This window comes from Ammospiza nelsoni, chromosome 14, assembly GCF_027579445.1.
Source record: "Ammospiza nelsoni isolate bAmmNel1 chromosome 14, bAmmNel1.pri, whole genome shotgun sequence".
In the NCBI taxonomy this organism is placed as follows: domain Eukaryota; kingdom Metazoa; phylum Chordata; class Aves; order Passeriformes; family Passerellidae; genus Ammospiza; species Ammospiza nelsoni.
Genome location: NC_080646.1, coordinates 6,641,578 through 6,669,096, shown reverse-complemented (window position 1 = coordinate 6,669,096; position 27,519 = coordinate 6,641,578). Strand labels below are relative to the sequence as shown.

At 44.0% G+C, this 27,519-nt stretch overlaps 1 protein-coding gene across 1 annotated transcript in view; it reads right to left on the bottom strand.

Annotated features, from left to right (window-relative positions):
• Positions 1-27,519, bottom strand: part of AKAP13 (A-kinase anchoring protein 13) — a 209,482-nt gene that overhangs the window by 94,814 nt on the left and 87,149 nt on the right. The window contains exons 7-9 of the mRNA XM_059482575.1: positions 20,085-20,268; positions 9,184-9,373; positions 3,094-5,944 (exon numbers count right to left, since the gene is read on the bottom strand). Of these exons, the coding sequence (XP_059338558.1) occupies positions 3,094-5,944; positions 9,184-9,373; positions 20,085-20,268 (3,225 nt within the window). The remainder of the gene's footprint in view (positions 1-3,093; positions 5,945-9,183; positions 9,374-20,084; positions 20,269-27,519) is intronic.

Sequence of the window (27,519 nt, the reverse complement as noted above, 5' to 3'; positions counted from 1 at the left end):
AAATTTTGATTAAGAAATGTCCCAAAGGAAAAGAACTATAAAGCTATCTCAGAGGTCTCTGGGTGTAGTGCCTCTTATTGCAAATGTGGCACCGTTAGTGACATTTGTTACCTGCTCATGCTGCAATTCTAATCATTCCCAAGAGCTTTTCCATAGGGAAAATGCCACCAGTAAGGATGAGGTGAAGACTCATAAGGTGATATTCTTCTGTCAAGGAATATTTTCTTGAAATGCTGAGATTTACAGGAGATATTTCTCCCAGCAGAACAGCTAAGGAGCAGTAATTACAGTATTTGTTATTTAAGATGGCAGACCCCAACCACACAATCTAACCTTGCTTGGTTTAGTTTCTGCCAAGAAACTGCAACTACTCCAAGGTGTTTTGTCAGCACAAACCCATGGCATCCCTTCTCACCCAGCCAGGCTAGTGGTATGATTTCATAACCTAACTCCTTTCTTTTTTAATGAGCAGCATCTACCTGCCTGACTTGCAGATAATGTGCTTGCAGAACCCATTACTCAGCTGTAATGCAGTTCTGAGTCTAAAGCCAACAGTAGGAGGAGATGCCTCAGGAAAGCAGGATCTACCTTCATCAGCTTCCTCAGGGTTGTGACCAGTCACTAGATACCTGTCTGGATAAGGAAATTGGCCTTTTGAAGTCTTTGTTTTGGGGGTAGGTGGAAACTAAGCAGAGGCAATGAGATAAACAGGTGTATATTTGGGAGCAGCTTCACAATATAAATAAAAAAATTAAAGACCTCAATGATCTGGAGTAAGGGAAACAGCAATTATCAGCTGATTACATTGCTGATAAATTACCATGACAATAAACCCCTCTGACTACACGAGTTTCTGAGAAATGGCCTTGTGACCTACACTTCCTTTGGGAAGGTTTTATTGTATTCCACCAAAAAAAGATGTGACTCATCCTGAGAAGTGACGAGTCCAAGTCCAGCACAGATACAAAATCCTCTGTACAAAGCCAGACCTCAGGGAAAAATCCCCAGAACAGGCACAGCAGAAAAAAACTGAAGGCTGCCACTGAACTCATATAAAAAACGTGCTACCCAAGGCTAGACACCAACATGAAGAATGTACACAGCCATAATTATAAACAACAAATCAGTTCTATTGAATTACTTCCATATCAGAGTTCTAGATGGTGCTGTATAGGAGATCAGCGTCAGAAATATTCCAAATAGCAAGCTTGGATTCATAGCAGCCACCTGCCTCTGCTTAAACCCAATTTTTTATTTGGGCTTTCCCAACATTTTGATTTAAAATAATCCTAAAGTACTTCAAGAGAAAATATTACAGTTTAAGTTTTGTTATGTGTCATCTCAATGCACATAAACGATTTCTGCTTAAGGACAGGTCAGACCATTTTATTCCAAGACCTTGCAGCCCTAAATCCTTATGTATTTTAAATCAGTAACAGGATCACCTCCTTTTTTTCCTCCCCTTTCCATATCCTAATACAGAATGATGACTTAACAATACTTTCCTACTTCACCTACTATCTTATTGGACTGTCTGGTCTCTTTTCCTGTTCAAACCTCACCTAGACAGTGTCATGGCTCCAAGAATCCAACCAGAGCTAAAGACCTGCACTGTACAGACAGAGCTGGCAGAGCCAGAGGCCCCTAGGAAAAGAAGTCTGACTTACAGCCACTCCCATCTACTGAACTGTCAAACCAACACAGCATTAAAACAGGTTCTTTCTGAAAACAGCTTTCTAATCCACTTTTAGATCTTACTTATTTACTAGTGATCTCTTGACTCATGTTTACTGGTTATCTCTTGACACACAAACATCCAAAAAACCCTGAACTTAACAAAAAATTGATTTGCCGGACCCTCCGCTGACAGCCCCCCCCCTCCAAGCCTTTCTCCTGCTCTCAATTATTCTGCTGTCACATATCAGAACAAACTCTCTACCATCACCCCATTCTCCACTTAGACTGAAGAAACAGCTCTCAGTATTAGAACTGAGTGAAACAGCTTTGTAACTTCACAACTTCATGATTTATATCATGGCAGATTTTCTTTAAATCATTTAAATGCTTTGTTTGATTGTTTGTTTGTTAGGTGCTTGGAAAGCGAGAGGCACTGTATCATTTTCTCAGAGCAAAGAAAAAATGGCAACTGAAAAAGTTCAGCTGCTTCCATTTAACAGCTGCCTGAACAGGTGGGGTACACAGATCAGATCAGCTCCATGCTTCAGCACCAAATTCACCCACCATTAAATCCCAGGCCGGAGCAACAAACCCATCTCTTTTTCATTCCATGTACCCCTTTATCTCCCTTCCTGGAGTTACCTGGTGATGTTTTCCATTAGCTCCTGCTGCGTGGAGGTTTCTATGCTGTCCCGCAAGTGCCACTGCTCTCTCCCATCACCACTCATCCACGGGGAAGGCCAGTCCCACTTCCCAGCCCACAGCAGCCAGTAAAACTCATCACCCAAGTTCCAGCACTGCTGAAATGCTCTGGCAAACACCACCAGCTGCTCTGCCTGACAAAAAAGCTCTGAAGCCCGGAAAAGGCGGCGGGGGAAGGGCTCAGTGGCTGTTTTAAATGACCTAATGCTGCCAATTAGGAAGCAGCTTCGGGCAGTTCAGAGGGACACTGGCAGCTGGCTCACTTCGACAAGCAAAGAAAATCAGGAGAGCCCTGTTGTACCCACTGCCTCCACACCAGCAAAAATAAAGGGGAAAAGCAAAGGGGTAACACCAAGGAAAGAAACCCTCATGCCCACATGAAAGGTTATAACTTTAAGATAAAGTAATCCAAATAGCTCAAGCCCATTCATTTCTTGTCCAGCAAGGATTTACGTGCTAGAAATTCCTCTGTACAAATTCATAGGAGATGATGCTCTGTTCTTACATCCAGTGCCAGACAAGCAGCATGTATCTGAATTGGAAGTTTTTATATGTAACTAACTACAAATTTCTTGTTTCCCAGAAGAAAAACCTCAAACACTTCCTCTCCAACACAAGCATCCAGCTCTTACTTCCTTTCTTTGCTGATGACGTGACAGAGACATGCCTACAAAGAAAAACCTAAAAAGTAAAATACCAATTGATTTTTCCTACCTGCAACAGGCTCAGCTCCTTGCACTGCCAGGCTGACATTCTCCTTCTTTGTTGAGGAACTGCAATCCATTTGTCCATTAAGGCTGGCTCTGGCATCCACTGCAGTCTGGGGCTCAAGCCCTGCTTTTTCTGCGGCAGGTACTTTGGAGGAACAAGGTGTGTCTGCTGCAAAAACCACTGCATCAAAACTTTTCACCATTTTAGGAACTTTATCCAGAGAAGAGGCACCGTTAGCCGATACCAAACTCTTCAGTCCCACATTTTCCAGTGGCTCCACAGGCTGCAGGTGGCAGGAGCACGGCGAGAAGGGCGCTGCAGGTACAGCTCGGCTTTGCTTTCCATGGGGCTCAGCCAAGCCCTCCCCCTGAGCCCCTGCCAGGGCAGTGTCACTGTCCCCAGCCGGACAGACGGTGTCGGTGCTGGAGTCACTGTCACACGTGGGCTCCTCTGCGATGGGCTGGAGCGCTGCGCGGGGCAGCACGCTCTCCGTGTCCTCCTGCTCTGTGAATGCTGCAACAGGGGCTATTGTCACTGTCCTTGGCACCTCCTTACCCTCACAGGCGTCGCTCAGGGCTCCCACCTCTGAGGCATCCTTTAACTCGGGGGTGCTGCTGTGGGGGCAGATCTGTTGAAGGGTTTGAGCGGGGTCTTGTTCTTGGTTCAGCCCAGCATTCGGACAAGGGTCACTCTCTGCACCCAGTGACTCATGTGCTGGTGCAGGTCCATGCATGGTGCCTTCTGCTGCTGCTCCAGCCTTGCAATCTTCTTCGGGTTGGTCTGTCGCTTTCAGCCCAGCATCCACACTGCTGCTGCCCACCACAGGCCCCTCCAGACTGCAGGAGGGGGGTTTCTCAACAGCAGCAAGAAGTTCCTCTGACAAAACCTGCTCATGAGCCTCTTGCTCGGGCTCAGCTTTGCCTCCTTCAGCTTGCTGTGAGTGGCCCTGCCCCGGGGAGCCCTCATCCCCAGCATGGTCCCCAGGCCAGGTGGCAGCTACCCCGCCATGCTCCCCACCGTGCTGCCAGGAGAGCTCTGCCGAGCCTGCCCTCGCCGCCACCGCTTCCTGGTTTTGTTTAGATTCCTCATTATGAGTTGCAGAGGGTGTGCCCATTAAATTATCCTCGGCACAGTCTGAGCCCTTGGCACATGGAGCTGATCCAGGGCCATTACCTTGCAGAGCTGCCTCCTGCCCGGGAGGTGCCACTGCAGCATCTCCCTCCTGACTCGCAGCTGGCCCCTCTCTGGGTAGGGGAGATTCCACCTTGCTGCTCCTCCCCTCCTGCTCTGAAGTGCTTTCTGCTTTCTCTGCTCCAGCCTGGGCAGGCTCTTTCTCTGCCAGGCCTGCGCTCACATCCTCTGGAGGGAGCAATGCAGGCTCACGTTCCTCACGTTCACCCTGCTGAGCAGTGTCTGGTTTGAAGCTGTTGCCCATTTCACCTTTAACACCAGCTTGAGCAGCAGAAGGGGCACAGGCAGCAACTTCCTGAGCACCGCCTGCAGAATCTCTGCTTCCTCCATCTCTGCAGCTGGTGGTATCAGTTCCTACTGCCTCCTTTTCACTGCTCTCCATGGCTGCAGCCCCATGGTCAGCGATCTCACCACTCTCCTGGCAATGTGCAGCTTCTGCAACACTTTCATTAGATCCACCAACATCTCCGTTTGCAGGTTCAGCATCAGGGCCATCAGTTTCCACAGTGTCTTCCAATGAGGGCTGGCTGGATTTTCCATCTGTGCAGCCTGCTTCCACCAGCGCTTCTTGCCCCCCACTCTCACTGCTGCCATGGACTTCCAAGCCAGATGTGCACGCAGGAACCTGCACCCCATTCACTGCTGGCCGTGCATCTGCAGGGCTTGCAGTGACCTCCTGCCTCGCTGTGACACTGCCATCACCCTGGCCTTCCGTGAAGTCACCATTTACCTGAGCAGTGCACGAGGCCACATCAGTCTCTTTGTTACTGCTGGTCTTGCAAAGGTCAACAGAGCCACTGCCAATGTCACCACCTGCATTTGCACCGTCACAGGCTGGTACCACTCCCACATCTGCATCCTCCCCATCCGAACACTCAGCGCCATTGAAACCACTGAGCAAGGGCTGAGCAGGGCTGGATGACTCTTCCTTAGCTGGGTATTTCTCTTCCAGCCTTTCAGTCCTCTCAGCAGGCTCTGCCAGCCCATCCTCTGCCCGCTGCTGGCCCTTAGCCCTCTCAGGTGCCCCGGCACAGTTCCTGCACTCAGTCTGGCCCATGGCCACATCCAGGCCCTCCGAGGGAGCTGGGGCTTCACCTGAAGCTGCAGCCACAGCAGAAGCACTGACAGCAAGCTCCTCTGCAGTTTGCACTTCCTGATGGGCACTGTCTGTGCTGCTCACGCCAGCCTGACCCAGAGCAACTCCAGCCGATGTCATTCCAGCTTCTTCATTTGTATTTCCAGAGCATGGAAGATTTACAGCACCATTTACACTTGCACACGGGCTCTCAGTGCAGTCCTCATCTGATACGGTCCCAGAGCCCTCTGCAGATCTTAGCCCCGCCTCTCCTTCCTTTTTACACAATATCTCTGTGTTTTTGCTTTCACAGAAGCTGGCTGGGCTGTTTGCACCCCCCGGGCTAACCATGTCTTTTGGTGCATCATTAAAAGCCCCCAGACTGCTGCTGTTGCCTTTCCCCTCCTGCTGGGTTTGGTCTGAGAGCTGCCTGATGTCCAGGTGAACCAGATCAGATGGGTTTTCCTGCCTTTCTTCTCTTGCCATTTCTTCTAGGCTCTGAGAGGTGGTGGTCATAGGACCCTCTGCTCCTTTAGTACATCTGTCTCCAGAATCTCCCAGTACAGGCTCTGTCTGCTGCCTTAAACTCTGTAACAACACACAAAAGAAGAAAAAAACCAGGTTTATTCCGCCATGCAGTTACTCAAGACCTGTATCTACCTAATCCTATTCCACATGAATCCTATTCCTGGTGCTACAAATGTACTGCAGTGGATATTTTTAATGTTGGTTTTATTAACAAGAGATAATATTGAAATTATTAGAATGAAAGAAACGTTGGTTGAAAAGAACATCTAAAGGTCATCTAGCCCAACCACCTGCCTGAAACTGGCCTCCTGCCACTGCAGCATCAGGTCAACCATGACTTTATCTTGCCAAACCTCCAATGATTGAGCCTCATCAGCCTCTCTGGACAATCTGCTCCCATGCCACACCACCCTCCCATCAAGAATTTTCCCTAAAGCCAGTCTGAACAACCCAAAGATGAAATTTGTCTCTCTATGCCCCTGCTACACCATCTGCCATCACTGAAAAGAACTGTAATCTTGGTAATTGCTCTTTGAGAAGCTGTAGTCTCAGTTCTTGAGTGCACTTAAATTCAAGATCAGTAAACAGCAGAATTCAGTCTACCAAATAATGCAAATATATACCAGCCTAGTCCCAAAGGACTTCAAGCAAATGCTGCTTAAGAGAACCTTCAGATCCCCACCCAGCACTCCCCAGCTCTTACCAGTATTCCTCAATTTTCTCTCTATGGATGGAAATGCCAGCATTGGCTGGCAATGTCCAAACACACCAACTGTCTCCTGCTCAGAGGACTGAACTAATAATCTAATCTATTCCTGAGAACTGCAGGCGTAATTAAATATCTGGAATTTATTTCCTAGCTGGAAATAAAAATTTCAAAATTATGACATATTATTAAAATTAATACATGCATTATCATGGAACAGCAGGATCATAATCAATTCCTCTCTAATCTGCCTTTTCCTTCCAGAGCACTGCTTTGTCAAGCTTTTATAGTTTGATACAAACAAACCTTTACTTAAAAAGAACTGTCTGTTTCAATATTTCCTTTCATAATCTCATCTCTGTAGAAGAAAACATATCAATGTTCACATCTTAGAAATAGTGGCTTATTAAATTACTAAGCAACCCCAGTCCCTCAGGGTACACCCAAGAGCTCCCCACAGGTTTGCTTGGGGTTTTGCACCACCACAAGCTTTCCAAGGTCACACTGGTTTCTCAATGAGTGCCTGAGACTCTCTACATGTATAAAACTCTGATGAACTAGGTAAAATCTGAAATTTTCTTGTGTTTATTTGTTAAAGGATTCCAAAAAATGCATGCATATTAGAAGTTTAACTTGAACAGCTCCCTGCAAATTTTGTTTAAGTTTTTAGCTCTCAGAGAAATAGAACTTTAGAACTTCACATCCAAAACTGGCAGCTTAAACACCTGATAATTAAAGCACCCACTTATGCTAACTGAAGCATCACAGGGAACTTCTGGGTATTGCATATACTAAGGGTGGCTAAAATCATCACTGCTTCCTTAAGGATATTGCATTTACTTGTCTTTCCACACTCTGAGGGTTGCAAACACTGAGCAGTGCCACAGACTCACTGAGTCACAGACCACTAAATGTACTTCTGGTGTTGGCCACCAATCACCCTGCTATCCAAAAGAACCCTCTGCCCAGCTCCCATCGATGCTGTCAGCTATGCCTCCCTGGTTTTGAGGCATCCCAAGCCAGGTTAGCCCTGGAGGCAGCAGCATGGCATCTCCATCCCTTGTGTGGCCTCAGGGATGGGACAGAGGGTTCTGCATGCAGTGGTACCCACAGGCTGCAGGTATTTTTGCAAGGGCAAACAGTGTGCCAAGCCTTTGGTGGCTGTAACCCCACAGCAGAGCACGGAGACTGTGCTGCTGGACCCCAGCCAGGATGGACAGACACACAACAGTGACACTTGCTTGGGAACAAGCAGGGTTTTCAAAAGGAGGGGCCGCAGCAGCCCCAGCATCCTCACAGTGAAGTCACTCTGCTGATAGCCGGAAAAATACAGCCATCACCAAAGGAAGCCAACAGGCTCTCAACTGACCCAAAATAAACCTAAATGAAATAATTACAGGGCTGCTTTCCAAATTCAAATCAGATTAGATGTGAAGTAAAACAGTGGTGGAAAGCAAAGTCTATTTCTGGTTTCATTGTCAGGCAAAATGTTCCCAATCTGGCATTTGCATGACCAAACAAGCAGTGAGCTGGATATGCTTGCCATGGCTTAGGGTCTTTTGATGGAAAGGGGAAGAGATTTCAGATTTAGCCTGGATTTGTCCTTCATGCCATCAGTTCCTGTTGAGATTGGGAGTAATCAACATCTCAGGTACTCAGGAAGACTGAAAATGGCTCAGCATAGCCTGTTCCTCTGCTCACTCCCTCAGCCCACTGGCTGCACACAACAGTTCTCCCCTCCCGTAGTTAAAGCAACAAAAATATCCTGTTGTTTAGACCCTGCACCTCTGTAACCCCAGCTATGTGATCTGTGAACACACCCACAAGAGATGCCAACAGTGACAGACACGTGGGTGTTTTTGAGAAATGGCACAAAAGTGTTCTGATGTTTCATCTTCCCAACTCAGACCCTGTGAATTTTAAAGCAGCAGGAGAAAGCCCTTCCAAAGCCTTACAGCTCCTGTGGTCCAACCACCACAGAGATTGAGAGGAGCACAGTGAAGGGACCAGCATGGACACAAACTTTGTGTGGCCAAGGCAGGCTTGCACTCTTGAGTCCTACACTGAATTGCCACTGAAACAGCCATTTTTTCCATCACCTGTCTCAGAAACTTTCCTCTCAGTCTCGTCTCTGACCCTGAACTTTCCATCTGAACAGAGATGTCCCCACTGTGCTTAAAGGCCACACCCCCAGCCTCACTCCAGAGCCCGCCTTAAGCTGCCCAGTGTGTGCCAGACAGGCAGAAGGTCAGCATTCTCCTGGAAGGTGTTCCTGCCCATCCAAGTGGGTCCAAAACTAACAGATCAGGCAGGAGCTGGGAGCAGAGAGAGGCAAAACAGAGCTGGTGTCGCACAGCCCTGAGGCTGCTTCTCTTCTGAATGAGAGCATTTGCTGCCTAATACAGCTTAATCAGATCTCCCTATGCTCAAATAAAAAGCAAATGGAGGTGGTGTCCACCTGGATGCTTGATAACAAAACCAGAGAAAACACCTAGGGAAACATGCCCTGAAGGATGATGACATGTAAAAATCCTCCCCAGGTGCCAGGCTGCAACCAGCCAGATCTGCGTCTCTTCCATCCCCTTTTGCTCACCTGGTGCTGGTGGCTCTGCATGTGCATCTGCAGGTGCTGGATGTCCCTCTCCCAGCTGGCTGCTGTCCCCTCTGTGGCCTCAGCTGTCAGCAGGTACACGTCCAGCCCGCGGTGGTGCTTCACGCTGTAGTCCCCCGAGTGCACGGTGTGAGACAGGGTGCTCCACGAGTCTGGCTCCCTGGCTCCCTCCCTGCAAAACAAGGCAAAACCAGTCAGGGTTAGTGGGCAGGTGAGCAGGGATCCTGCAGGCTCTCCTTCACTCTGGACAGCATCTAATCTTCGGAGTGAGCAGAGTGGCACCGGCTCCAGACAGACAGAAACACACACACACTCCTCAGTCTTGAAAATTAATGTGATTTAGCACTAATGTCAGCCACAAGCTTTATTTCACAGGGTCCTTCTCAGGTAGAGATCTGTGGTTTTTACCCCTGACTGTGACAGACTAGCAGCTGAGGGCACAATGACTGTGTTTTAAATCAGATTTATCACAGGTGAAGATCACCAAAGCAGCTGTCACAGAACAGCAGAAACCTGCAAAGGGATATGTTGGAAACAACGAAAACTATCATGGTATGACTTCTCCACCAAAGCCAACACACACACACCCAACAGCCATCATATTTCAGCAATTTTTTCACTCCTGAAATGAACTGAACCTGCCCTGTGAAACTACATTTGTGCAAGATGTTCTCAGTGTTGTGAGACAGCTGTTTTTCTGCAGCACTATCATGGGCTTTCTTTTAAGCAATCCAAAGGAAAGAAAGGAAAAAAGATGCTGTAGATCAGAATGAAAAATAGTAGGTAGAAATTTCTATTCAGTACTCTCTTTTTGAACATGAAACCCTGATTTTCCACCACTCAAAGCAGTAATTCCTCAGATCTCACCAAACTGCAGAGCAGCTACACTGGCCCATCCTTCAGGTTCACAGATTTCATTTTGAATCAGAACTGATTCAGGAAACCCAAAACCTGTTTTGATCACCCCAGACAGAGCAGCTTGTATACCACCCCACCAAACCCTGCATCCCCCAGGAGGGACACGGAGCCAAACCCCAGGAATGTTACATGAACAGGGGATGACACTGACCTTCTCAGGGTGCAAGAAATGGGAATTTCTCCATCTTCCTTCTACTAGGAATGCATCTACTGTCACACAGCCCCATGTATGAGCTGGTTTGGGGATTGAACTAGATGACTTTTAAAGATCCCTTCCAAACCAAACTACTCAGTGACTCTATTATGTCCCCTCCTGTTGCAGAGACTAAGCATTTTCAGATCTCCCGTTCCTGTCCAGCTACAAATTTCCTTGGAAGAGGCAGAGCTGTGATTGTTTTTAAATAATTAGGAATTCAAGAGGGTACATAAACAAAAATGCATGCCATCAACAAGGTAAAACTGCATGTAGTTTTCAGAATCCTTGCCAAGAGGTCTTGCTTCAAAATCTGCAAACCTTTCTTAGGGGCAAGGGCCCCCTAGCAAACCACAGGGCTATCTCTCTGGGAAGCCAAGCAATCTAGAAAGCAAAGTCATAACGAGCAAACACCATGATCAGAAACAAGAATGGGCAGAGCAGGGTGGGGAAACAGTCAACTGGTTCATCAAAGGCAGAGAAACCTGTGCAGGCAATGGTGGTGGCAATGGATGCTCCCGCTCTGCCCCAGCACAGCCACCCATCACCTTCTGTGACTCATTTTGGGTTAAATCTCCAAGGAAGTTCAGACAAAGGATTACTATGGCTTTCACCATTCTCCACCATTCATCTCAGTAACGACTTGACTTCAGCAGAATTACACTTGACTTAAGGAGAATCAATATTTCCGCAGAGAAACAGAAGGAAGCAGTCAGTTTCTGGTGGTGATTGGTCTAAGTCCACAGAGGCACTGAAGTCAACTAAGCCATTACAAGTAATAAAGAAATGACCTTCCTTTATCAAGAAAACACAGACATTTCTGTCTGGAGTGTTTTTCTCTTCAGCTGTCATGTATGAGAAAGCACTGTACAGAGCACAACGAGGCAGCAGCACAAAGCCCACAGCCACCCACTCAGGGGGACAACAGCAGCCAGATTAAAGAACAGCGCGCGATGGATCTGCTCCGCTTTCTCATCAGCTTCAAGGACCCTCACAGGCATCTCCAAATCAGCACCCACAAAGCTGCCTGCATGACCTGTTGAGCCTCAGAGGGCTCTCAGCAACTTCAAAAGGCTCAGTCTGGAGCAAGATGACAGGCAGAGTCCCCTGCAACACCGCACGTGTGTCCGCCCCTCCAGCAATCCGCAACCTTCACACGGCCCAGATGGATCAAACAGTCACTTCTGCTTACAAAGAGAGCAGTTTCTTTTCATATTCAAGCTGCCAGTCTGTGTTACACTTTATGAAAAGCTTTAAACCTTTTGAGGAAGCAAGAAGTTTCTCACATTCAGCCAAGTACAAACTCCAAGCTCTCACTTTTAATAGCAGTCACCTTCGTTACACAAAATTAAACAGTGAGATAGAGAATGGTTCAATCTGTGGTTTTCAAACCAGCCCTTTCATACTCTGCTCCATCCCAGCACTAATGCTCTGAAGCAGAGAGGACAAATGAGGATTCACAAGCATTAACTCATTTTCCCACCACTGTTCCTGTTCAGGCAATCACTTCCAAGGCTATTTGAGAAGACACTCCTGCTCATTTGCCCTCACACACTGAGCTTCACTGTTCATGACTTTCCTGCATGTCTCACTGAAAGTCCTGGGTTTTATTGACAGATGATAAAAACACACTTTCTTCCAGGAAAAAAGCTTTGGTGTTACACATTTTCTATTTCCTGGCTGTGAAAGATGCTTATTTTGTCCAGACTTGGAATTTTTGTAGTGGTTGTATATCCAAGCTGCTCTACTAGGAGATAAAAACAGATATGCAAATACTTACTGAAGATTTATTAGCAAAAGTAGGTGTACAAACTCCAGCCTTCAAGAAGTTTGAAAATCTGCTTTTGTTCAGCACAAAAATCCACTTTGTTGTGCTTTGCCAGAAACAACGGAAATGTGTCTTCTTATGAGATTTAACCATCCTGGGTCAAATCTTTCTCATCTTCTTTTTCACCAGTTTCCCATCAAAATACGTAACAGATACCAGTGGAACTGAACATTTTGTAAGAAACATTTATGTGCTCAAGTTTCACTGAAGAAAGTATCTTGGTTTAAAAAGCAAGGACTGCCTGAGAAGGCTGATAATGTTCACTAGCTCTCCCCTCTGCAAAACCATGCCACGGGCCACTAACAAAACCTGGAAGAAGTCCTCCAGCTCTGGTGAGGCTTTTGCGCCATGAAGGCAAACTCAGAAGGGAAATTTGTGGTTGAAATGAAGAACAGACCTACCAGCCCACCCTTCATCTGCAGAAAGGTGGCTTAGAGAAGGATGACAATTTCAGAGAGAGAGGAGAAGCAAAAATACTTCAAAATACTCTCCTGCTCCATCTGGGATCTGATTAGATGGCTGAAACTGCAGGATCACCTCCTGCCCATCTGGCGTGTAAGACAAGATGATAAATCACAGAATCACAGAATGGTTTGGGAGGGAAGGGACCTTAAAGATCATCCCAACATGGGCAGGGACACCTTCTGCCAGACCAGGCTGGTCCAAGCCCCATCCAAGCTGGGATGGGACAGTAAGTAGGAAGTGTTTTTTATTTAAACCTCCCAGCACTGCCCAAGTAGACTGGTCCCTTTTCAAAGCAGAGCTTCACTGAACTCATGTGCTGAACCTCTCCTCATCTGGCAGGAGAGCAGCGGAAAAAGGAAGGAAAGCCCACACCACACGGCTCCTGGCTTCCGGCAGATACGGGCGAGAGATTTTTAACAAGAGGGAAGATAAGTGAGAAAAGGAGAACAAAAAAAACCCCCAAAAAACAACAAACCACCACCTGATCAAAAGCTCTGCCTGGCCTCAAAAGCTGCAGAAACTGCTCAGTAACAAGGGAGTGAAATTCAAGGTGCTGGTGCTTGCAGCAAGCACTACCAAGAGACAAGGTTTGAGCTGCAAGGGAGAGGAAGAGGAGGGAGGAAGAGATCAAAAGATGAATGAAAAAGCCTTAAGTGAGTTAAGCAAAACTTTATGTTAGGGAGATCTATCCCACAGTTTTGCAAAGGGGTGAGGAAGGCAGTGTGGGAACTCAAGGTGTTATTTCCTGGGAATATCCTGTCCAGATTTCTGACCTGAAACAAAACAAGCTCAGTAACATTGCCAGCTTTTAGGATCTTACTGCAAGCCTGGCAACAGCTGTGGGTTTATTCTGAAAGCATCAGCCTCTAGATCCATGTGGCAAAGAAAAAAGGAAAAAAAAGGGAAAATTTATTTAAAAAAATGTAAACTACACTCATATCATTATTGCTGCATGAAAAGCTAGGAAAAGGCCATAATTTAGATGCTCTTATCTGTAAGGTAAATAAAAATGTAATTAAATTGAATTCTAATCTTACATTCTTTTTATTACTATTATTATGGTATCATAGTGAAAATACCAGATCAGACAGACTGTGATCTGGGATAAACAAGAAAAGGTGCCTACAGGGATAGGATTGGTGGTGATTTTGCAACATGCCCACAGCACAGGCAATTCAAATCAAGCCAACAATCCCTCCTGGAAAAACCCAGCACTCATACTCAATGCAGTCACCAGCATTTAGACCAATCTTAGAAATCTGCATTGTATATGAGACCCAGAAAACACATGCACCAGCATGTGCTAGAATGGTTTAAATAAATCAAACATTTTAAAATTTGGAAGATATTTAATAAACATAGAATTCATACTTCAGTTGTTTCCAAGTGTTCCAAATGCCCCAGGAAAGCAGAAAAAAGTATGTTTCTCATATAAGAAAAACCTACATAATGCTCAGTAATTTGAATAGTTTTGATGTTGAAAGAAAGAGTTAAAAATTCATCTGATCTAGAAATAATGAGCAACCCCTTACTGTGCCTCGCACAAACACGAACTGCAGTTGTGGGTTCTGACACCAAACTGAATTCAGGATTGCATAACCTATCCTTCAATATCAGATTAAATATTTAATAACTCAATTCGAAATACATAATGCTAACTTCTCATTGATCAACACACTATACAGCAGCAAATCATAGACAGAAAAGGTGGCTTGGTCCTTCAGCAGTTGTTTGCAGATGCACATATGCTAAGGGAACAGGTCCAGTATTTCCAAACACAACAGGTCTGTACCTCTGAACCCAAATATTTCTTAGACCCCAATGTTAATTATACATTTAAAAATTATAAGAATACAGCTACAAACTCTTATCAACTATAGCTGCCAAAAAGTACAATCTGCATTCTATAAGAGTAACTGTTATTAAATAAATTTTCCATTTTTTTTTTATTTAACAGAGCATTATTTAACATCCTTTATTTAAGGATCCTGCTAAGGATGTGGAGCTGTAGGTCCAACACAGAACCCAATGTCCACCTGGAGACTCATCAGTAAACAAAGGCAATTTAGGGTGAATCTATGAAACACACTCAAGAGTGAAAACAGATGCCATTTGTTGCATTTTAAATTAAAAAAGCACCATCATGGAGAATACTTCAGCAGTGTTTACAGCTGAAAACAGCACCTCAGATCAGGACAAGTGATATGGAAGAAGAGTTGTGTCTGGAAAACATCTCCACATGCTGCAAGCAAGCATGATCACTGGCTCTGCAACACAGCCCTGAGAAGAAGCCATGCCTTGGGCTCTGACACAGAAGATTACAAACACTTCTTCTACAATCAAACTCTAACCCAACCATGAATGTCACTGCTTGGAGCAAATCTTCTCCAGAGACTAAATATGAGCATTCTAACTGGGAACCCAGCTAGCCCATGCCCGAGGCCAAAAACTCAGCAGTTCTGGGAAACCACTTATCTGCATTTTCTAAATTTATCCTGAAGCAGAGCTGGTCTCTCATAATCGCTTACCAACCATACAAGGCTGTCCAGCACTTATGGCCCCTATAATTTTTGGGAACACTTCCAGATCAGGATTGCTGGGGGAAAGAAAATAGTTTCTTCTTATATCCTGGCAAATATTCTCAAATCTCTTCTAAATCTCTTCTTTCTCATCCTCACAGGCTTGTTTCCATGATCTCCCAGGACTACAATTTCCAAGTAGGAATACAGAAACATCAATATCACATGGACTAAGCCTTCTCTCTCTTCTGTATTCAGAGGTGGTTACACACAAAACAAAGGAGAGGAGGGAGCCAAAGAATGAAAAGTCTTCACAGGGATGTGGGAACACACGAGGAAGTCAGTAAAAGTTGGAGCCTGATGTGGGGTGAGTAGGTGGAAGAGAGAAACACAAATCCTTCCTGCTCCGCCACGTTTACACCTGGCTGCCCCATCCTCCCACTCCCAGTCTGCTCCTCTGCCGTGGCCAGAAGAAACCCACAGCACCTCAACATCTTTCTAATAATGATGTTAAAGCTATTAAATGATGGAATTTCAACTGAAAATCCTACAGCCACAAAACTAGACCCTGTAGACCACTGGCCCTCCCACACTGCTCCAGACAGATTACTGTCTGTAGCTAAACAGCATCTCCTCAACACATCTCACTCTGAGTCCTCTTCCAGAGCCCTTCTAACATTTTTAAATCCCTCTTAACACATTAATCTTGTGCCATCACTTGTAGATAAAAAGCCAACTGTTCTCCTGCCACACCACAGCAAGCCATATCTCAAACCCAGCTCCCCAAATAGAAATCAAATGGATTTGTTGCTTGGTTTGGAGTGGAAGAACAGATGGAGAAACATCAGCACTAATTCAATAAACCTTACAGCCTGTGATATCTGCTTAGCCAGAAATGAAATGTATGTATACCATGTTTTTAAGATCATGCTTAAACACTCTGCTGAACATAAACTGGGTATTTCTGAAATTAAACACTTGCTTAAGGCCCTGCTAAATAAGACCTACAAGGCAAATCCTTTTGCAACTCTGGCTCAGAAAAGCAGAAAAGTGTATTTAGCTATAAAAGTAAAGTCACTGGAAAAGCATCCTTATTTGAGAGGCACCATGGAGATTACAGCCCAGAATTCACCAATTACTTATGTAAACTCAGAACAATAGCAAGTGATAATCATGGATTGAAAAACATTCTCAAAACCCTTCTGCTACCAGTGAGTTATTCCTCATGTGTGTTAATTAAATAATTTTAACTTTGGAAATACAGACTTATACTAATTTACAGTTTCACAGATTGAGACTCCAGACTGTTACCAGGAAATCTGAAGGTAAGAGCAATCCCAGAGCCGTGCAGAAAAACTTTAAAGCAAAAAGTAGAGAAACCAGCAAAAGTAAAAAAAAAAAAAGTTTACAGTAAAAAACTCAGAGACTGTTGCAACCCTTTGCAGGGATTAGAAAAATGAAATTTTAGTGTTTTTTTTTTTTTTAATGGGCTTTATTTTTCCCTTGCTTCCCTTTTTCAGAGGACATAAATCACTCTCAGCTGTGAAGAAACTACGAGCATTTGGCTTTGCTGGTGAAAGTGTTACTGGACAGAAATAAAATCAGTGTTTGTATGTTTTACAAAGCAGCACTTCCAAGGTCTCTGCAATCCCACACGCTCCCGTGCCTTGAAGCCATTTTCCCCACTGCTGCAAGAGCCCTGCAGAACATGGAGCTGGCAGGGGATTGTGTTACTGCCCTGACTGCACTGGAAACACCAACTCCTGCACCCTGCAGCTGTCCAGCTGCTCAGGGAGCTCCACCAGCCTGGTTAATGACTGTGCTGCCTCTCCAGAGCCAGCATCACCCAGCTCCATCACTGGGGAGAAACAGGCTCTAACCACAGACCATTCACTCTGGAAGTAGTTGAAACTCAAAGGCTTTGCAAACTGTGCCATTTCCAAAGTTATCTTTACAGATAAATCTTCATATATATTTTACTCCTATAAAACTACTGCACTTCTGTATTATCCTGTTCCATTTGCAGTGCAGGACACTGTTTACTACACAGTTTTCATCTTGGAGATAAAACAAGTCCCCCTCAGGAATGATACACAGTTGATGGATGTTTATTGATAATTAATATTTATTTGCTCATAGGAATATTTATTAATGAATGCTGCTATTGACTCTTGATCCCTGGTGACCAACACAGGTTCTGTGACAGCTCCTTTTTGGGTCCCAAAAGAACCAGCCCATGCACCTTTCCTGTCTGAGGATGAAAAGACAGGGCACACCACAGAGCAGAATACTTCCAGGAATGGAAATCTTACATAGCAAGGATCTTTTTTTTTTTTTTACATGAAATACTAAAAAAGCTGAGAAGGGAAAGTTCATCAGATAAAGAGAAATTCAAAATGTCACAGTGAAATTAGTTTTTGAGAAAAATATTTACACTGCAGCTGAATCAAGCTGCTTCGCAGACAAACCAAGGCAAAACAACAAGGAAGAAGGTTTTATGTCTGCTCTTTAATGATTGTATCCTAATTATGGCAAAATTTCACCCCTTCCCAATGCTGGCTGGGAGAATTATTGTAAAATGGAGGGTCTTGCAAATTAGCAAGCAAGAGAACAATAAATTCCCCCCAAGGATAATGCACCACAAAACACACTGCATTAATTTATTTGGCACAGTGCAGTTTAATTACTTGTAAAAATAATGACTCCTTTGTAGGGGCCCTCACTAACATGCGTTGCTGCTCTGTGTTTTGCTGAGTGGGACGAGCTGTGTGCCAAATTTGTGTGCATGGATTATACAGTGTGAGCACAGGCAGAGTGCAGAAAGGAGGTTGTACAGTGTCCTTTGTGTTTTGACAGCACATAAATGACACTCGCTCTCTTCACGGAATTTTCTGTGTTTTGAAGAACAGTATTTCTCCTCTCAATAGGGATTTTCAAGTCTTGATCCTATCTTATGGCATAAAATAATCAGCATAATAAAAAAATTAAAAAAACACTGCTGGGGAATCAAGGTGTGGCTGATTTTACACCATCACTCTCCTGTGGGGAAGGGCTGTGGCCATCCCCATGTCACTGCTCCAGTCAGTCCCAAGGTCATATCATGATGCTCCACTACCATCCTACCCACTGAGAAAGGGAATCAGGATTTCCAGTACCCATGGATTTCTGTTTTTAGGGCTTCATGGGAATAGAAGAGTTCTCAAAGGCAGGGGACCTGTGGCATGGCTGTCAGATGTTTATACATTGTATTTCCACACAGCAGTCCAAGAGGAAAACAAATCACAAAGAACAGTTTAAGGATATACCAAGAAGAACAGGAATTGGGACCTTGATGGCCTGCAGTTGCTTGTGTCTTATTTTAAAAGACAAACTGCAAAGGTCATCAGAGAAATTCCAAGGATTGGGCCAGCAGCATTCCTTAAGGCCAATGACACAGGACAATGTCATGGAATCCCAGTCCTCTCTTCATTCAACTGATGAGAACTGCCATTCCAAAACTGGAGCCAGTTGTGAAAAACTTCACCAAATACACGAATAGCTATTGTAATAGTTTTGTTTACTTCCCATTTTTATTTAAATTACCAGCTCTACTCCCATTAGCGCTGCAGTATTTGCGGTGAGCTCTATAATCAAGTTTTGGCCAGCTTAAGCTTCCTGCCAGTATGTAAAGACTGTTAATGTGGTTAGTCTCACCTTGGAGAACCTTGTTGCAGTTACAGGATGAATTTACACATCCCATTTTTACAATATAGCCTACAAGATAGTTGTGTTTTCACAGTATGACTGACCTTAATGGGGAATAATGTAACACTGTCATCCTCTCTGAATTGATGCCAGCAAAGGTGGCAGGAAAATATTTGGGTATAGGTTCCATCCCACCCTGCGCCTTCTCCTTCACCCTCACTTTCCAAGTGGCTGCCTGAATTTAAGGATAAAACTTAAATACAATCACTCCAGCAATACAGGTCATATTTTCTGCCCCAAAATACTACACCCAACAACTACAGAAAGCAGAATAATTTACAATCTTTAACAGGGAATGTTGCGTGATAATATGGACAACACAGCAGACTCCTAAACATGACATTGGGTCATTTAACATAAACTCCAAGTATCTGAGAAATCAATTCAGAAAGACAAAGTTTATAACAAAGCTTAAGAGAACCAGGCATCAGAATAACACACACGGAGACTAAATCTTTTCTCCTATACAAACAGCCCCCTTGAGATTTTTTTAAGCTCTTTGTCTTTATTAGCTTCAGCTATTAAAGCTAGATCTCCAAACATTTGCAGCTCAAAACTAACTTGCCATCTTCCAAAGGATTCCTTGTAAAGCAGTGCAATAAAAGCTCATGCCACTAGTTACTTGCTATGCGTTGTAAGATTTGGCTTTTTCTCGAGACCATTTACAACAGACCTGTTTCTGTTAAATATTCTGTTCTCCTTTAAATATTTGCAGTAATTCTTAGCTTTTTTTTAAGCTACACTAGTAAAATGCCTATTCATCTCAAGATGCTGCCTTATTTTAATATAATGATCACTATTTTATTTAACTAAAAAACTCCCTCTCTAAAAAGTAAAATACAACAGTCCACCAGCACCACAATGCCTATTAGCTTCCCTCTTTTGGGCAGTTGTGCTTGCTTGAAGAAAAGCTTTTTTCATTTGTGTTTGCATAAGATTTGTATTAATTAGTCAATATTACAGTGACTCACTTTGGACTTAACATGACAGCTGGAAGCAGAATATTGAGCAACAAGAAAACGCCCCCCAGAAAATTATTGCATTTCCCCTAAACCCTCAGGACTGCTGCTGGCAAGAATGGTAAAAGCAAAATCACACCAAAATTGCCTTTAAGGACAGAATATAGCACTCAGACACCATTGAGTGATAACGTACAGCAAAGCCAAGCATGGTAGAGAACGGAAAACCAGCAGAGGAACCACCAAATCATCCTTACTCTGTCAAAAGCTGGTGCAGCTTCTGGTAGCCCCTCTCCAAGGCCAGGCTGACAGGCGTTGCCCCCTCGTTGTTGTGGATGCTGAGAGCTCCTCTTCCACCCGGCTGCTGGAGCAGAAACCACGTCAGGCGCAGCAGACCCAGCCTGACCGCAAAATGCATCAGTGTCTCCCGAGGGATGTTCTCTGGGAAGGCAGGAAAAGAAAGAAATGGGAATTTGTAGGCTTGTGGGTTATCCCCCACATCCCAGCTCCACCACACGTCAGCTGGCATGGAGATGACAGCCCAAAGGAACCTGCAGCACCAGGGAAAACAGCCTGGTTGCCAATGTGCAGGAGACACCAGTCGTAAAGTGAGGGACATGCTTTGGTGGGGCTGGAAGTGCTCAGGACCTCTCATGCTGAGATTGACCACAGAAGTCAATGTGAAAACCCCACCATTTCCTGAACAGCCATAGCCACCACCAAGCTCCAGCATACCCAAACAGAAATGTGGTCAGGTGGCTTTTCCTGGATGTCCAAACCTTCTCCTCACAAAATCAGGACCAGGTTTTAGGGACGGACAACTTTTGTTACCTAACAGGATGCTGATTTATCCCAAGGCATAAAGAAAAAAAAAATTACATTTGATGCACATATCCAAAGCAGTTATAAAAAAGAACTGTTTAAAAACTCATATAGACAAAAAAAAAAAAAAAAAAGCAAGGGTTTTCTTTCCTGGTTTGATTACCTCAGACCAGCTTTTCCCAGCTTAATACAGTAGTTCTGTCATTCTGAGTAGCAGTATTTATAAACTACCAATCTCCACTGATGCTTTTTGTATTTAATAACTGTGACCTTCTAATTTGGCAAAAGTCACTCTAGAGCCTGAGCTTTCATCTCAGAAAAATAACCCCCTACTCCAAAAGCTGCAGCACTAGAATGATGCTCTGAAAAGCTTTAACCAGAAATGAGCTCCAGATGCACTGCTGAAATCCAGCATTTGCAGATCAAAGCTTGTTATTTCTGTATGAAAGGCAAAAGCATTTGGGTTAAAAAAACTGCAAGAAATAAAAATTTGTTCTTTTAATTAACAAAGGATTTTAGTATTGACTGACAGCAACAACAATAAAAAAGCACCAACTGGGTCTTAGAAAGCCATGCCAATGAGCATGCTTGGTATAAACCCTTTAATATCACAGGAATGATTTATTGGGTTATTAATTTGGGTTCCAGCCAAATCTATACAACAGGTTTTAAAATGCATGCACATAATGGATTTAGGATTTAATTTTGTATTTTTTTCTATAAGAAGTGTGCCCCAAGAGAAGTCACTTCTTCAAAGTGCTGCTGTTCTTCTTGCTTATTTACTTACTTTAGGGACATCATTAAGACCTTTGGTGAAAAACAAAACAAAGCAAAAACGGGCAGATCTTCACTGCCTCACACACAATTTTTCACAACTTTCTGGATCCAATTCTGAAGAACTAATCTGTATGCAAGAACCAAAAGCTTTCTGGCACCACTTCTCTTCTGAATGACTCCAAATTAGGTCTCTGGGCTACAAACCAAGTCTTCCCCCTAACCTCCTCTTGATTACCGTAAAGCAAAACTGAGCTGCCCTGAATACACCAGTGTGTCTGAATGGAGGTTCCAGCTGATCAGAGAAAAGGGAATGGCTGAGCTCTCCCAGAGACAAATTCTCAGCCTTTGGCTAAGTAATGAGAAGGATTTGGGTAATAAATGTTACAGAGCGTAATGATTTAGAAATAGCACTACATGGAGGTTAATCAATGGTTGCAGCCCTGGATTCAAAGAAAAATGAAAAATAACACGGCATATAGACAGACACAGAATAAAGGGTACTGATGAGGCTGCAAAATGTGGATACAGACAGGACTTTTTCAGAGTCAAAGCAAATACCCAATGTTTTACTCAAAGAACTTGTACATGCACAAAGCTCCCACACTACCTGTACACTGACTGGCAGAGCCAACTTAATTATGATGGTGTAATTCTTCCTACAGAGATGCAGGAGGCACAAAAACACTTCTGTCAGAGCAAACAACTGCCATCCAAATAAAGAATGTGTTGCACTGGTCTGACCACGTTCTGTTCTTGCATGGGATCTCCTGTTATGGCTGCTTTGTTGAAAAGAAAAATCATCTAACTAGAATGGACAGTCTTGCCCCAGATTTGAGCAGTGCAGACCTGCAAAGCATAAGCACAGATCCCTGGACCAAAATGTTTTCTCCTCCAGCAGCTGAGAGCATTACCAATAGGGACAAGCATCTTCTGCTCACCAGCTCATGGTTCACCACTAAATACACACTGCCAACTGCGAGTTCTACAAGATGCAGGCAGATATTCCTCTTGTCCCTGAGCCAAATGGGTGCTTCTCTCTGTCTCACATGTCCAAAGATGAAATGGCCCCTCCCAGTTGTCACAATGCCTCCTCAGCTGTCCCAATCTGCTGATATGACTGCACATTCTGAGAAATCTTCCCTGTTCTGTTGAAACAATCTCCTCTATCACTGAATCAGTGGACAGGGCAGCTCCAGAGCGTGGCTGGAGGTGTCTGCAGATGCAGCTGAGGTGAACGTGGCACTGCCCCGATGCCTCTGGGCAGTGACAGTGTGCACACAGGATCTGTACAAGAAGAGGTGGCGTGCTGCCACCAGAGCATATTAAACACACTTGTGGAAGGCTCTGCCTGACACAGAACTGGCACGAGGCCACCCTAACAGATGGGCACAGATGATGGCAGCGAAGACACAAAGTGCTGTACATCCAACAACTGCAGGGGCCCCAGGCAATGGCTCTGGAAGGTTCTGGAGTGTGCAAAACTTGCATGGTGACAGTTAAAAAGGCATGTGCCATCTGTGGGCTGGATTAACTACTAATATATCATGAAAATACATCTGTTGGTGTCTCGTGTTGCTCAGAACTAGACAAGAGCTGGTCTGCATCAAGTATGGACATTTTGCTGTATGGAGAGGGGAAGAAGACAGACAGATCCCTTCAGACTTCCTACCTTTGAAGGGATGAAGCTTGTCACACAAAATGTTGGAAATCCAGGCAATGATTTTATGATCTTGTCATGGTGCAAAATGTCCCACACATGAAAGATGGAAACACATCCCACACATTTAACATGCAGAAGCCAGAGCCCCTTCTCCTACCACATGCCAAGCAAGAGCTCCTTGTCTTAAAATGGCTGTCGTTTGAATGCCAACAAGAAGCTCCTGGTAATTAGGAAATTGTGGAAATACAAGACACACAATACTGAAAAGGCCAAGATTGTTTTGTTCCTTTCTCGTTTCCTAGTAATAGGCAAGAGTTGAAACATATGATTATTGCCCCATAATGGCAGGGTACTCTAGTCCAGCTGGCAAAACACAAGACTTTGAATATATTATTTCTGTGTAATTGTTTTCTGCTGTGATACATGAACAGACAGTTTATCTGCACAACTGAGGACCAAATTTCCATAGCAGACTGTCATATGTACTTTGCTAATAGTAAAGGATTAAGGTTTAAGGTGCTATTAGCACAAAGCAAATAAGCACTGAAGGGAAAAAAAAAAAACTTTGGCTATGACATGCCCAAGAACACTAAGTAAAAACTTTCATTTTAAACCTGATTAAATAACAAAAAACCCACAAAAATTACTGTTCCTTTTTAAAAATAACTCTCCAGATAGAGTAGCCTATACCTAATGCTCAGTTTATGCTCCATGCCCTGAGACATCTCATGAGCCAGCCATGGAGTGGGGTAGCATTGCTTTGTCTTCCTGTGCTCATGACCTTTACTTGGTTCTCACCCAAACTCATGTACACTCAGCAATTTGGAAATCTACCATCACATCTGGCCCCAAAATCTTGCTTTCTGCTGGAAATGTTCTCACTGCTCAGATCAATCCTTGAGAAGCAAGGGTAAAGAATCCCAGAACCAAGCTGCCACCTCACACTGAGGTCCTCGAGGAAGGCTCCAGCAGACAAATGCCCTGCAGAAGGGTCAAGGCAAAGATGTTGTGTTTGGAGTTATGAGCTCAGTTAATAAAAAGATGTGTGGGTAACTCCTTTCTTAATCCCATAAACAAGAAATTTTTCAAAGTACACCAAAAGATCTCCATGTCCCCATTTCTGCTAATATCAAAGGGAGCAGGAATATTCTCATGCCAACAATTTCTCGGCCACAGAATAAAGGATACATCTCAATTTTGAGCAGCACATTTCTGATGCTGTCTGAACAAGAATTGCTTTCTGCTTCCCATTTTCCACTGCAGAGGGCACTAAATTTAGGTATGGAAAAGGCTTTTTACATCTTATCAAGGACTGCTGCTGAACAGAGCACTTTGTGCTGTTGGCACTGAACAGATCATGTTGATTTATACCATACCATCCTTTATCAGAGAGCACAGAAGCTGAGCAGCAGACTGGAAAGGATATGAAACCCAACCAAAAGAACACCTGTAACTATTACATTGAAAGGGTTCCAGGAGAAACTATAACAAGAGTGCAGGAGATGAACAGATTAAAGCTTCATGTCTGAAATATATCATCAGTAGCATAACTTTAGCATCCTCCCATGGGAAAAAAGACTAGGTACTAGTAATCAAATTCTGAAAGTTTTTAAAAGGTTTTTAGGATTTTTTGTTTAAAATAAGATTTTTTTTTTTATGACATTCTCCTTTCATGCAAAAAAACCCCACAATTCATGATCTGTATTCCTGGTGAGACTCATGTTGCCCTGTACATTGAAATCCTACTGGTTTTGTACATGAAGCTATTAAACCCATAATCCTAATACATTCAGACTATTTCAAAGCAGGGCAGAGAGTTTCCCTCTATACTCACCTCCCACCTGGTGAGGTCATGGAGTTTAATTTCACAAACAGTTCTTATTGAAGGACCCTATTTGTCCCAGAGCACTTCTGGGAAGCTCTACATATTCAACATATCAGTAACTGCAATCAGTTAAGTGTTCTATCTAATCTGATGGTCTCCTGGTTATCTCCTTGAAAACCTGGCTCACTATCTCACAGCAGTCCTTACACTCCCAGGGGAATTGCTCCATATCATGGCGCTCACAGCAAACTTCTGCCAACATCAACCAGCTCCTGAAGCACCACCTCAGAAAGCTCACACAACCAAAAATCAACCACAGCTCTGGGTTTCACCACTCACTTTTAATAAGCAAAATGGAAAGACTGTTTCCTCAAAGGTTTTGTCAGAATATTACTTCCAAGTTATTTTGAAAGTGATCTGTTTACTAGTGATACAATCAAGCTCTCTAAGCTTTTCATACCTGAGGCTCAGATCCTCCCTATTTTTTTTCTCTTTTTTTTTTACCCCACTGCAACATAAACAAGCCATAATCATTACTCATACCTCAAAATATTCAGTTGTGGTTTTCTAGTTAGCTTATTTTCTCTTCAGTAATTTAAAATAGAACATCACAGTCCTGTATTTACATTGCATACATCCTCAGGATACATATTAAATTTTGATTTCTAGACATACAGTGTAACAATCTGTTCCATTTAAATAGCTGCCTTTAAATGCCACCGAGAACAGTAAATAGCCCCACTTTTGACAGCAGTAACAACTATGTTCTTTAGAAAGTTACAGTGCACTTATAATTATTAAGACAGCCATGATTATATGGCACCTGAAAGAAATGCTGTGTTTGGAATACCACAGTAACAAGACTAATCCTTAATTATGGATATTCTGAAATTGTGGGTGCCATTGGAGCTCATACAGATAGATAACTAAGAGCAGGGCCCAGGAACTGCTTGCTATGGAGGCACAGTGTATGATTGGTGAAGAGCACAGCTGTGTCTCAAGCACTGTGCTCTTCCCCAGTCACACACTGTCCTGGGCTCTTTTCTGCTTCTCAGTTCATCTCACCAAATGTTGAGTACACTCTGCCAGTGCCAGCAAGAGAATGGAGCCCAAGCACCTCTGATGTCAGCTATCCTGGGTGCTCCCATCCCCAGTTCTGTGTCTGTTCAGTGACACAGCAGATGAGTTCAACAGCCTCAGGGAGACTGAGGGGGGTGATGAAACTTCCAGCACCCTCTCTGCCCTCTGGGGTGAGAGCACTGAACTCCCTGCCCTCTGCTCAAAGCCTGGCCAGGGCTGGCTGCAGGCAAAAGCCTCCACACCAAGCCACCCCCTCCTCCAAATTCAGCCTGGATTTGTGCTCAGCGGTAGATCTTGTACCCAGCTTCTGCCTGCAGAAAGCCATTACTTCCTGACTTTTGCAAAAGTTAGATTTCTACTTCAGGCCTTTGAAAATCGACCTTTGAGTGTGTTTGACAACAGCAGCCTCCTCTGAGCAGCAGTTCCCCATCAGGCTGTGGCACTTGGAGGCTCCCAGCTCGCTCCTGCCTTCAGAGGTTTTGCTGAACAGCAGCGTTTTGTTTCCAGCCCACAAGAGCCCATAGAGACGTGCCAGCTCAGAGGCAGCACTAAACATCTTTCAAGAAGGGATCTGACATTTCCTTTTGTTCTCTTTTCTATAGTATTTTCTCCTTCGAGAAGGTTATTTGAAGTTATCTGGTGCTGACATTTAGGGAAATGTGAAGCATGAATTGCAGTAGCTGTTTATAGGTAGTGAAGCAGGGCAGGACAGGGTGTCCTCACTGCAGGCACTGGCCAGAATGTGCCTAATTGTCCATAAACTCCTACAGTGCAATCTCCGCAGTGTTTTTCTCTCTCCCACACACAAATTAACACACAAGCACCAGTAGAAGGGTGCTATATTTTAGCACTGAGGTTTTTCTAATCTGGCGCTCCATCATAAACCAGGGGCATCTCTTCCATCCCACAGAGTTTCATGACCAAAAGGATGCTTCTGCATGCAAATCCTACCTGTCACAATCACAAAAATTCCCCCAAATTGCCCATGTGTAAATATCTCCCTGCAGAAAATCTACCAGATAACTCTGCCTCTAACAAAAAGGAACATATTTTACAGCACCAATATTCTCAAATTAAATTTGCATTTAGTGACATTATATTTATTCATTTCTATCTACACACACCTCACCACAAGATGCCAAAACACTCAAGAGTTAAGGACTTTGGCACTACAGAGCTCCCCCTTCTCACTGTGCATGCTCCACAAGTCTACAACATACAGAGTTCTGCATAACCACAACTTCCAGATACACAAGCACATACTGAGCAAACCAATGTAAATCTTATGGCCTGGTTTCCCTAAGTGCTGATTTTCCAAAGAATAATCAAATTAAAAGAAAAACCCAGATCTCAGCCTTCCTGCAAAATCGGCAACACTTCAGAGTTTCAAAGTTTTTGTTAAGATCACTGTGTAGTCACAATGATTTATATCACTTAAACCAGAAATGTCTGCATTATCACGACACTTTTCAAATGCAGAAAGAAACATCAGTCACTTCCACACAGAGGAAAAGAAGTGTTATCTGCT